This window comes from Mustela nivalis (assembly GCF_964662115.1).
Source record: "Mustela nivalis genome assembly, chromosome: 14".
NCBI lineage: Eukaryota > Metazoa > Chordata > Mammalia > Carnivora > Mustelidae > Mustela > Mustela nivalis.
The window spans coordinates 53505959-53518960 of record NC_139033.1 but is presented as its reverse complement, the minus strand read 5'-3'; the positions used below and the strand labels follow the sequence as shown (position 1 = coordinate 53518960).

Genomic DNA, 13002 nt, shown 5'->3' with positions numbered 1-13002 from the left:
GGTGAACATGAATACTCACTTAAATTAGGTATTTACCCATATGTCGAGTTGCTGGGTCATAAGGTATGCATGTTTTTAGCTTAATAGATTCTGTTAAAATGTTTTCCAAAGTGGGCATAGCAATCTGCAGTTCAACTCAGCCATATATAAAATATATATATATATAAAATTCCATAGAATTTTAGTTTCTTCACATCCTTGCCAACCCTTGCTACTGACAGCTTTCAGAATTTAAACATTCTGCTGGGTGTGTAATAGCATTTCATAGTGTTTTTAATTTTCATTTTTTCAAATACTCCTTGGCCATTTGATAACCTTTTACCTTTTTGGTAAAGTACCTGTTCCAATCTTTTTCCTACTGTTTTATTTGATTGTCTTTCTCTCATTATTTGTAAGTATTTTGAATATATGCTGGAAAGGACTTTTTTCTCACTTAATGTACTGCAGACATCTTCTACTCTGTGAGTTACCTTTTGACTAATCTGAAAATTAAAACAATATTCCTAGAATAAAACATAGAAAAAATATATTCATGACCTTAGAATAGGCAAAATTTGTTAAGTATGACACAGCAAGAACTAACATTAAGGGAAATATTAGTAAATTTGATTTATAAAGCCATTTTAATGTACTTATTTTAAAATTTTTTAAAGATTTTTAAGCAATCTTTCTTTTTTTGTTGTTTTGTTTTTGTTATTGCTATTATGTGGGCTCATTATCTCTCTTGGAGATTTATTTCTTCAAATGGTTTGTAGTTATTCCTCTCCTCCTCTTCCCCATCCCATCCCCCTATGTGTCCCCCTTCCCCTTCTCCTCTCCTGTGGATCTCAATGATCATATCCATACCTCAGGATAATAATTCCAAGGTGTTTCCCTAGGTTTACGGGTAGAATTCTTCAGTCTCCACTTAATGGATAGGAAAATGCTTGACAAGTCATAGATTTTATAGACAGCCCAGTTCCAGTTCTCACACAGAAGAGCTCTGTGACTATACTGATCCAGCATGAGCAGGAAGCAAGGAATTCTGAATTAATTCAATCTCCAGTTTTGACCAAAACATGTTTAACTCTGTATTTCCAAAACACAGAAATTTTAGGGCTACATCTAGTAACATCTCTGAAAAATGTAATTTAATAAATGCTAAAAAAGACTAGAGGTCAGTGTCTTAGTCATCTCTCTTTCCCTAGCATAGTACTATAGTTTACTGATTATGTAAATAAATAAGATTAAATTTCAGCTCTAATGAAGACTGAAGTGTGAGGACGATATAGTTGGAATCCATTTTACTGAAGACTGCCTTTACAATGAGTCTGTTCTTATTTGTGTAAGTTATGACCATTTGACAAGAGTCCATGAGAAAGAGAATATGATAACCCTCTTGTCAATACCAAGGATGTGTCGATAATAGAAAAACTCTGTGCAGCCTGTCCTGGGAACAACAAAGCAGACAATACCCATTATCCATGTGTCATTTCCTGGTTGAGGACATAAAAACAGATCAGGGCAAAACCCAGTGCGTCTTTAAATTAGTGGCACAGATCGATGCCCATATTTCTCAGTGTCATGTTTCATTATGTTGAACTATTTATGTCATCGTAACCCAAGGCATCTTAATGCAACCTGACATCTAGGTTATGTTGCATTAAAAAAAATAAGAAGCTATTGCATTTTGTTAATGGGCTGGAAAACATTCCAAATCTCTCTCTCTCTCTCTCTTTTTTTTTTTCCTGCTTGGAATAGGGTTGCCACATTGTGTGTATGTGGGGGTTACAGTTCTGTATTAAAGTTTGAAAGGTCAGACACCTTCAACCTAAGTCTGTCAAAAATATTCCTTTTGCTTGGCCTCTCACTCCTATTTTATGCCAGTAATAGAGGTTTCAAGATTAGTTTGGGGATGGTAAAATTGTTGTTCTTGATAGTGTTTAGAGATGACCACTTAAACTGGGGCAACTCTCCTCTAATTTTCCAAATTGAAATGGCACTCATTTTTTAAGATTCTGCTTGAATGCTATGTCTTCCAATAAACTTTCCTTCTAACCACTTAGTTTTCTTCTTTCTTTTCTGAACTTTCATAACAAGTCATTCCTACTGATATGGCATATTTTTATATCCTAATAATATTATAGATTTTTGAGTATATATCTTAGATCTTTCAAATATCCTACATTTCTTCAAGATAGGGACTAGTTTTATTACTGTAGTTTAGTGATTCTCTAATCTTCAGTGTCCATAAAAATAATTTAGAGACTGTTTAGAAATTTAGATCCTTGTCATACTACCAGAGACTTTGATATAGTAGGTCTGAAGTGGGAATCAGTAGTCTGCATTTGTACTAAAAAGCTGCAGGAGAGTAAATATCAAGAATACCAAACTTAGGTACTGATATAATTTTCAAATGGCTGAAAACCAAAGACAATGATATGACAAGAACATACCAAAAGCACTAGGAAAAATCAACACATTATCCATAGTGGGACAATAATATGAAAGATGGTTGATTTTCAGTCAGAAACAATGAAGGCCAGAAGACAATGGAATGGCTGTCTTTAAAGTGCTGAAAGAAGGAAAACGAAAACCAAAACAAAAACTCTAGAATCCCCTAAAAAAGAAAGAAAGAAAGAAAAAACCCTAGAAGGAAAAAAAAAAAAAAAAACCACCAGAATCTATATGCAGTGAAATATCCTTTAAAAATGAGGGTGAAATAGACATTCGCAGATAAATGAAAGCTGAGAAAATTTGTTGCTGGCAGACCTGCACTATGAGAGATATTAAAGGAAATTCATCAAGCCAAAGGGAAACGATATCAGATAGAAATCTGGTTCCACAAGAAGAAATGAAAAGCACTAGCAATGGAAAGCATACAAATTAATATAGAAGACTCACTTTCAAATTTTCTTTTCTTAATTTCTTTAGAGGGCAAATAAACTCTTTAAAGCAAAAATGACATCATTATAAGGTAAAGCTAAATAAAACACATGACAATAATACTATAAAAGGTGGTGGTGTAATAAGAATAAACTGATTTTATGTAATATTGTAATGTGCCTGATTATGACCAACTTAAAAGAAATGCCAAAAATGGAATGTTTATTAAAAAAATAATAAACTGATTTGATGTTTTTACATTTGTAAATTGCACGTGTGGAGTGTGAGCTGGTAAAATATTGGTTCTAAGGATACTTTTATAAATTAAAGATACGTATTATAATTCCTAGCATGCCAAGGAAAAGTAATAATAAGAAGTGTAGGAAAACAGTCAATAGAGGAAATAAAAAAGAATTCTAAAATTATTCAATTAACCTCTCAAAATGGCAAAAATAAAAACAAAACAGAGAAGTTAATAGAACATAAATAATATGATAGATTTAAACTCAAGCATATAAATAATTGTATTAAATGCAAATAAACTAAAAGTCAAGAGACAGAGATTGTCAGATTGGTTATAAAAGTAAAATATATACAGTCAACAAGTCATAATCTAAGTGTAAACAGGTTGAATACAATCATAGATGAAGTGTTAATACCTTCTCGTAATAGTTAATAGGATAAATAAGCAGAAATTCGTTTAAGATATACAGAATTGAAACAACATTAAAACCAGCATGACTTAATTGACATTAACAGATCACCACACCCAACAACTGCAGAATAATGTTATTTTCAAATGCACATGGAGCATTCATCAAGCTAGATCATATATCGATCCATAAAATGCATCTCATAAATTTCAAGAAATTGAAATCTTATAAAATATGTCTTCTGATCATGGTGGAATTAAATTAAAAATGCTTAACAATAAGAGGCATAGACAAACCTCCAAATATTTCAAAATTAAAGAATACATTTCTAAATAACCCATATCAAAGGGAAGAAATTATAAGGAAATTAGGAAATGTTTTGAATTATGATAAAGGCCCTGAAAATCTTTAGATCTTGTGGACACAAAAAAGCACTAACCATAAAAAAACTAGGTTGACCTTGAATGTGTGAAATTAAAAAGTTTGACATTATCAAGTGAAGGTGTGGAACCACTGAAACCTTCACATGGTGATGGTGGGAATATTAAATGGTACAGATAGTCATTTGAGAAAACTGATTATTTTTCTTTTAAAGCTAGACACACACCTACCCCATGACCCAATACTGTCATGCCTAACTGTGTATCTAAGTGGAATAACAACATTTGTCTATGAATGACATATAAGTATGTCACATGACTTTATTCACAGCAGTCAGAAACTGGAAACCACTCAGACATCTATCAATAAGACTATGGATAAACAAATCATGGTCTATTCATTTAATGGGGTACTTACTACTCAGCAATAAAAATGAACAAACTGCTGAGGCCCAGAGATTGATCTCACAGACTTTATGCTGAGAGGAAAAAGCCAGTATACAAAAGTATACCCTGTGTGACCCCATTTATATGAAGTTCTGGAACAGACAAAATTAATCTATGGGGATTGGAAGTCAAGATCAATGGTTACCTGGACCAGTCTGGGATTGACTGCTAAGGAGCCCAAGAAACCGAGGTGCAAGAAATGTTGTATATCTCCACTGGGATGAAGGCTACATGGATGTATCTGTTTGTCAAAATTCATCAAAATAAGTATCTAAAATTTGCGCATTTTATCTCATAAAAACTATACTTCAATAAAGCATCTTAATCACTTGAAAAGCATTTGGGCATATAAATTCCTGGGCTCATTTTGCAAAGACTCTGATTCAGTGGGTCTGTATGAGAACTAGTTAATCTGAATTTTTAGCAAGGGGTCCTGGTTGATCCTAATACCTGTGGTTCATCCGTTAGATGCTTGAAGGTAGTAATCAACATAATATTGGATGTCCAGAAGTGCTGATCACATTTTACAAAGGTGAATGAATTAATCATAACTTACAGTGAATTGGTTATCGCTGAATTCTCAGTTTCAAAGGAAATACAATAAGCTTTTTTTCTTTTCTTTTTTTACTCCCAAATCTCAAGCTTTATGAGTTTCCTCCAAACCAGATAAAGCAAACTCATCCTTCATTCATGCCATAATACTTCCAGCATTTGCTTTTGCTAATGGGCTTTTTCCCACCAGAAAAGCCCCTCCTGGCCTTTCTGTCGGCCTTGTTTCCTCTCCTTGGAGAGCCCAGTGACATGAAACCCTTTCCAACTAGGCCTGTTGCTAGAATCAAACTAATAATGATCTCCCCTTTTTAAAACTCCTGTCGTTCTTACTGCTTCATCTCTTCAGTCTGGCACTTGCACACATACCAAACTGTACGGTTCTCTCTTTCCCATGTGGGTCTTTTTGATAGTATTGTAAAAAAATATTAGTGAAAACACTTCTACTTCTTGGCTTCTCCCAGCTAGTCTTCCCCTCCTACCATGCGAAGTAAAACGAAAATATTCAATAGTTGTTTTTAAGTGAAGAACACAGGATTTGAGATGCAATGGGAGTTAGAATTCCAATGCTGGCATCCACAAGCTTTGTGATGCTGGGAAACGTACTTGTCTTCATCTATAAAAATGAGAACAGTAATTCTTTCTTCATAATGTTATTGCAAGGATTAAGTGGAGTAAAGTACATAAGCCACTTAGCGCACTGTCTCATGTTTTATAACCGTTAAGCAAATGGTTGTTGACAAGATTGTTGTTGTTGATATGCCATTATTGTGTAGTTGTGATATTATTATTTGTGTTGTTAAAGACCATACAATATTAAGACTGTAGGGGACTTTAGAATTATATAATCCAATCCATTTGTTCTTGTAATTAGAAAACTGAGGTCAGAGATGAAGAACCTTTTGATTGGTTCTTTTGTCTTAAAAGAATAGTACTCAAATTTCAAAGTTTATGTTCTGATTTACATTATGTTGCAATTTTAATACCTATTTGCTATGTACAGATATTATTTTTCCATTAAAAGAGGAAAATACCTCCATGTAAATGAAAGCAGTTTATACCTAGATAAGAAATAGAATTACCCAGTTGTTTTGTTTTGTTTTGTTTTCTTATCTAGGTATAAACCGCTTTCTTTAATATACAGACCCTGAAAGTTATAGGAGGGAAAGCCTCTGCCTACCATGCTCTGACTGCCTGTATGTCAAACATAGCTTCTCACATATTTACAAAGATTCAGGTCAACCTCAGTCAAAGAATCAATAATTGACTTGGTTACTAACTGTTCACCTTGTAACTGTGATCACAACACTCACAGTATATCTGCCCTATTTGGGTCCTGTGCTCTTTGTTGGTTGCTTAATTCTTGACCAGAAAGTTAAATGTCTTGCCTTGAAAATGTCCCACTTCCTGATTCAGAGCCCACCACAACTCACTTAGTGAGCCTATTTCCTTGCCATCATTAAGGGTGCACAAATCGCCATATTGAGAGGAAGTCTATATGGACATTTGCAAATGGTGAGAGAAAGAGAGGAGAGAGGTAGGATCTGGTGCATGAAAGATAGAAGTTTTAGATATTGAGTCTCTAAGAACGAATGAATTAGGGTCTGCGAAAGTGGATGCCCTGAGACCAGGGTGCATAAGGTACGAAGGGCCGGTAGCTGTCTTGTCTTCACTATAGCACTCATCCTATTTTCCTCTGGAACGTTGGGCAGATTTTTTAAAAGTCAATGAACTCCCGGGTGGTGCTGCAGTCACCGCCCTGTTTCTTTTCCCTCGCCTTGGGTCTCCCTGGGTGTCTGTGGTTAAGTGCTCTAAGAGCTGCTGATTATTGTGATTTCCTTTAACCAGCTCAACACATTCTTTGCTTTTCAGTTGTTGATGTCAGTCCTAATGTGTTGGGCCAAACACTTTGGAACTTGTTAAGATTCTCCAAATAGCTTCTTTGTGCTGGAGAAATCACACCACTGACAGGCCCTCCTCTCCGGGCTCCCTGGAGTTTTTATGCATGTGTTATGCCCCCTACTGTCCCCATCACTCTGTCTCACAGAGGAACTGACATTTAGAGCCAGAGCTCAGACACCAAAAACACATTATTTTTTAAAACTTCATTTCTTTCTATATTTCCCCCTTAGTCCATTCAAATGCTGAACGTAATAAAGTTGCCAAAACTCTCCCTCCATTGGAGTGAAAACCATTCATTTGTCGTCTCAATTTAAGATTCCTGACTCCAAATAGAAGGATATTCTCTGTGGACGTAATGGGACATTTAGCATTTCATTCATTTTCTTCACATGCTACTTATTTAGGCGCTCAGCGGTTGGCGGCTTTGATGTGGAGTGGTGAAATTATAAAGACATTACATATCATAAAAATATAAATGAAAGAAAACACAGACCCTCTTTTATATCAGGCTAAATTGACTGCTGTCATATTAAGGGTATTTTGTTTTATAAATTACACCCGTTTCAAGGTATTCCCTTGAGTGAGTCACTACTTTGTCTTTTATTTCCTTTTCCTTCCTTCCTTTCTTTTTTTTTTTTTTAAACAAAATAGGCTTTTTCTTTCCAGTATATTGATGTAAAGAAATACAAAGGGCTCCAATATAGAAATTAATGTCTCTGATACCAAACTTCATTTGGAATCTGCCATATTGGGCCAGTAAGGCAGTCATGTCATGCATGACTTGTCAATTCTAACTAACATAGTTGTATGTTGAACATAACAAAAGAGCTTTGGAATAAAACCAAATTCATGAATTATATTCTTCAACATTTAGTTTCTTGAAAAAGGTCCCCAAGTATGACTACCTGTCTTAGTCAGTTTGAGCTGCTATGACAAAATACCACCGACTTGGTGGCTTATAAACAACAGACATTTCCTTCTCACAGTTCCAGAGGATGGAAGTCCAAGATCAGGCTGCCAGCCTTGTTGATTGAGGGCCCTCTTCGGAGTGGCAGACTTCTCCTTGTATCCTCAAATGGCAACTCTGTCAGCCCCTTTTATAAGGTCATGAACCCCATTCAGAAGAACTCCACTCATGGCCTAATCACCTCCCCAAGACCTCACCTCCTAGTATCTTCTTTTTGGAGGTTATGTTTCCTAAACACAGGAATTTTGAAGGGACAGAAATATTTATACTATAGCACTAGCTCTTTAATATTTGCTTTATGAAGCTAAGATTGCTTATACTAGTCACTCCTTTAATAATCTACTCTGTGCCTGTCCTTCATAATTGCACTTAATCCTATTTCCAGGTTTGCTCCCTGCTGGGTGGACATGACCAGCAAGGAGCCCCCAGGTGGAAGGCAGAGCCACCTGAACCAGGGGTGTCACAGGGACCATGTGTGGGGTTGTCCTGTACATAGGATCAGGTAAGGGAACTTTTTTTGTTCCTGCTGGAAAGACATGAAATTGAGTTTGTCAAGCAGATGAAGGAGCTGGGAGAGAGTTGTGGGGTCACGGATATCAAAGTACGGAAGAGAGAATGAAGGTAAAGATTCAGCTGAGAGATGCTAGGTCAGAAGGAATGAGGGGAATAGGGGAAATTCTAAGGCCAGCATAAGGTACAAAAGCAAAGATGGGCTTTTTTGTGAACGGTCTGAGATAAAATTAGGTGCAAGATCTTTCTCATTGCTTATTATTTTTAAATGTTAGAAACTCTCTTATTATTGACGTGAGTTGGCTCTCATCACTAGCCAAGAATAATGCCATTTAGGAGTAAGTGTGTCCTGTGATTTTATGATTTGACTTATTATTTTGTTCAGGCTTCAAGACAGACTTATTAATATTACAGTATTCAGTGAGAAATACAGGTTTCCCCTCTCCGTTCCTTCCCTTCCTTTTGAATGGATCACGTCTTGTGTTGCATCCTCAAATAAAAGTCTACCCAACTCCTCAGTTTATTGAACTGAAATTACCTTGGTGTTCTTCTGCCTGTGCCTTCGGGTTCAGAGGTGGTTCATCACCGGGGAGTTTCTCCTAGTGACAGACTCCCAGTGAATACCCATTTGACTCCCAGCCTGAACTCCTCTCCTTGGGCCATATGGCCCTTGGCTTAGAGGTAAGGGCCATGATGGCTTAGACACCCTCACCCCTCTCCCCTCTGCCTTGTTAGAGCTTATCTGGTAACTTTGGCAATGATTTGCAAATTACAGTGTAATAAGTTCTTAATCCAGTTTTATTTTAACATCTTCATTAATTATATGGAAGAAGGAGACAACCACCCGCTAATTAAATTTTCAGATGTTGCTAAATTGGGAGGAGTTGCAAACCCAGCTGAGAGCCAAAATGCAACATGAACGAACCTGGAGAAGTTAAGGGGAAGTGCAGGTAGAGGATCAGAATGAGGTTAAAATTAGAAACAAAAACATGGAGGTTATCTCGGAAGGAGATGTGGCAGCTCTGTAAACACAGGGGTGGGGAGCAGCCTCGGGGAGCCAGGCAGATCATGGACTGTGATGGAGCAAAGGCAGGAGGCTCAGGGTGCCAGGGTGCCAGATTTCCATTTTCTCCTCTCAGAAAGGAGCCCTGGCTCCAGTCTGGTAGCTGTGTCTGATAGACTTCAGGCCCGATGCTTTTGGTCACCATGGCCTGTGTATACAACGAGAGGGAGCATGCCAGCCACTCAGGAGGCTTGCAAAGATTTGTTTCTCGCTTTCCTCACAGTGCCTTGTCCCTGCCTGGGCACAGGGCAGATGCTAAAGATTAAATTAATTAAAGTATGTGAAAATGGTTTAGAAAAAAATAAAAAACACTATGGGAAGAGAAAAGATTGTTTTTCTTTACAGCAATGATAATTATTATCAATCTTTGTTAAGTTAAATTTAATTGAAGTTGATTAGGGGGAAAAGTGGCATATGTGGGCAAAGAGAGCAGAAAAGAAACAACAGCCAGAATGATTAGCGTGGGTTTCTCCTAACCGCACTTGCTCCATTTCTAGGGACATTACTTAGGTTGTTAGGAGGCTGAGGCCCTTTGATGACAGTGACAGACCTCTGTCCCAGGAGAGGACACCAGAGGTGCTTTTATTAGCCCCTTGAGGACAGGTTATGTGGAGAATTCAGTTAGGAGGAATGGCTACTGGGGCCAAGGTGGAACATTTGAACACTGTAAAGATCATCACCCTCACATGAAGGAAACGTTTTTGACTCCCTCACCCTACTCACGGTGGCTTCCCAGCTTTAGTCACATTGACCTTCAGTCAAGTCCCCATCGTGAACACATAGCCTCACTGCAGCAAAACTGTATAATGCAAGCCATGCATATTCATTCCTGGCCTCGGCCATCAAATATTACCACAGATGCTACTGTGACCCCTGATTAGCATCTCTTCAACTACATGCCATTGGTTACAAAGGATGCTGAATGAATGAGTCTGTGAAAGGGATTCCCAGGGCATCCCATCTCCAGAGCTGGATAAAACCCTGAAAGATAGTCCTTGTCTTACTAAAAGGAAGAAGAAATTTCATCATATGGAAAAATAGCAGAATCATTAAGATTTTCTCTTCCTACAGTAGAGTTTTATTTTCTTCCCTATACTAGACTCTGATAGGCCATGGAATATTGCTTCTCTTTTCCTTGTATCTTCGGCAATGACTAACAGAGGGTAAACACAAAAAGGGAACTCAGTAACTGACCGATGGCATTTTAGAAAATTAGTGCTTCTCCCAAGTGCCTACTTACCCCCATTTGTGGGGGGGGGGCGGGGGAGAAAAGGACAAATACGCTACCTTTTACAACTCTCTATAAGTAACGAAAGGCTGCAGGTAAATAAGACACATCATTTTAGTCCAATAAAAGGAAGGTAGATCTTCCCCAGAAAGCATCAGGTAGATGGCTCTGTTGAGAAAACATTGGCTTTTGTCACCTCCTGGCTCCTACCTGGTAAGTCAGGAAGTGGAAGAAATGAAAATAGCCAACTAATAAGTTTCGGATTATATGGAAAGAGGCTAATTGGTCTTTCACCTTACTTTCCTTGTCATTCCTTCAGGGATTAGGTTAAGCCTCTGTATATGTTTCATCAGGGAGCCATTGGGATTATACCTCGCCTCTCTGTCTATCATGCTGACAGCACCTGTAATGTTGACTCGATTTTGATAAGCCCTACCACTTGTCACGCAACATCTTTTAGTCAAAACAGGTATATAATTTATGGTGCCCAAAGCAGTTGTTAGTGTAAAAGAATTAACTAGGAAGGAGGCATGTGCACTACGACAGTCACTGAATCCTTAAGTGGCTATTCCAGCCTACTTTGTGGGGATTGGGTTTTTTCCCTTTGCAGTTCCTGAGCAAAGGATAGACACATTTGTCATTCAGCATGGTGTCATTTCCCACTTAGGAAAGAAAAACTTAAAAAAACAAAGACTACCTTAAGTTAAAAAAAAAAAAAAATAGAGAGAGCTAAGGTTTGGCAGTGAGCCTGGGGAGTCAGCATCCAGGGAGATGCCTGTTGAGTGAAGGACAGGATGAGGGTGAGTTGCAGGGGTGGTGATAGATTTGGGGTATCAGGTGGAATGAGGCACAGTAGGAGTTGAGGCTGGTTAGGGTTGTCAGGATAACTACTCTTAGGATAGCTAGTGGGACACTTTCTCTGGAAGTTGCAGGCTAAGATGGAATAAGAAGCTTGAGTCAATCTCTGGGAGATATCAGGACAAGCATCTGTAGGGTTTTCTGTTTCCAAGGATGATCAAGCATAGCCAGTGTTTAGGTTCTGAGGTTCTGCAGGGTGGGACAGCATCTCCCAATTGACCCAGGTATTTAAGCTTGAGTTGTGTTCCCCCCCAAAAGATATATGGAAGTCTTGACTCCTGGCACCTGAGAAGGTGACCTTATTTGGAGATAAGGTCTTTCACAGAAGTAATCAAGTTAAAATGAGGTTCTTAGGGTAAACCCTAAATCAATGCGACTGGTGTCTTTATTATATTATCCCTTATATTAAAAAGGGGAAATCTGGGCACAGAAACTTGCACATAGAACAACATCATGTAAAGATGAAGGTAGAGGTTAAGGTGATATGAAAACAAGTCAAGGAACACCAAAGATTATCAATGAACCTCTGGAAGGTAAGGGAGAGGCATGAAACAGATTCTCCCTCAAAACCCCCAGAAGCAACCAATCTTGTGGCATCTTGATCTCAGACTTCTGGCTTCCAGAATGGTGAGAAAACAAATTTCTATTGTTTAAACCACCAGGTTTGTGGCACTTTGTTACAGCAGGCTTAGGAACCCAATACACCAGGAAAGGTCAGCCACCCTCACCTGAATGAACCCATGGCTCTCAGGAAGTCACACTGGCCCAGCAGTTGCAATTCCACAAGGGAGATACGATGTTCTTCACTCAAACAGAAATTTGTAGAGTCTGTCTGCAAGAAGAATCGGTGGTATTCAGACTTGTTCTTTAACTAGCATTTGAGAGAGATTAAATAATTCAGCCAAAGCCTACAGAGAATACATGGTGGTGGTGGGGCTAAGATCCAGCCCTCCTCTGTGAGGTACTCTATCTGAAAGTAATGCTCAATGATAATGTCAGGATGCACAGTAGGCTGTTAGGGGAGTTCTTCTAGGGATTGGTCTCCCACTTTTCAACCCTTACCCTTGAGATGTTTCTCACATCACTCTACATTCATCTCAGCTTTTTCAGGCTCTTTTGATCTCAAGACAAGAGAATTCTTCTAGGCACGAATCATTTGTCAAACTTCCTCAGGAATGAAGCTTCTCACATAAGCAAATGTTCTAGGTTCCTGTTACTCATCCTTAAAGTTGCTGTATTAATCTTCAAAAAATGTAACAAGTGGGATTATTTCTAAAATAGATCATGCAAGCTTAGACAGATATTCTTATTTCCTTAAGCGCCATTTAAGTTATCACAATGGTTTAAGATCATTATTACTAATACCGATACACTCTGCTATAACACAGAGAGGTTTTCTCTGTTTTTATGCCCCAAGCAATATCTAAACCGCTGTACTCTGTGAGGTTTTCAGTGAGAGAGTGTGGGAAAATATTGTAGTTATCCACTGCTGCATAATGAATGACCTCAAACTTAGTAGCTTAAAACCACAATTTATTATTTCTCTCAATTCTGTTCATCAGGAATTCAGGCAGAGCTCA

General features: G+C 37.9%; 1 protein-coding gene and 1 long non-coding RNA gene across 2 annotated transcripts in view; one reads left to right on the top strand and one right to left on the bottom strand.

Moving 5' to 3' along the window:
• Positions 1 to 13002, top strand: part of LOC309848136 (uncharacterized protein) — a 439793-nt gene that overhangs the window by 324358 nt on the left and 102433 nt on the right. The window contains exon 5 of the mRNA XM_082699331.1: positions 8149 to 8265. Coding sequence (XP_082555457.1) covers positions 8149 to 8265 — 117 coding nt within the window. The remainder of the gene's footprint in view (positions 1 to 8148; positions 8266 to 13002) is intronic.
• The window catches only part of LOC309848137, a 67281-nt gene that overhangs the window by 2370 nt on the left and 51909 nt on the right, over positions 1 to 13002 (bottom strand). The window contains exon 3 of the long non-coding RNA XR_014302850.1: positions 12151 to 12254. This is a non-coding gene — a long non-coding RNA (uncharacterized lncRNA). The remainder of the gene's footprint in view (positions 1 to 12150; positions 12255 to 13002) is intronic.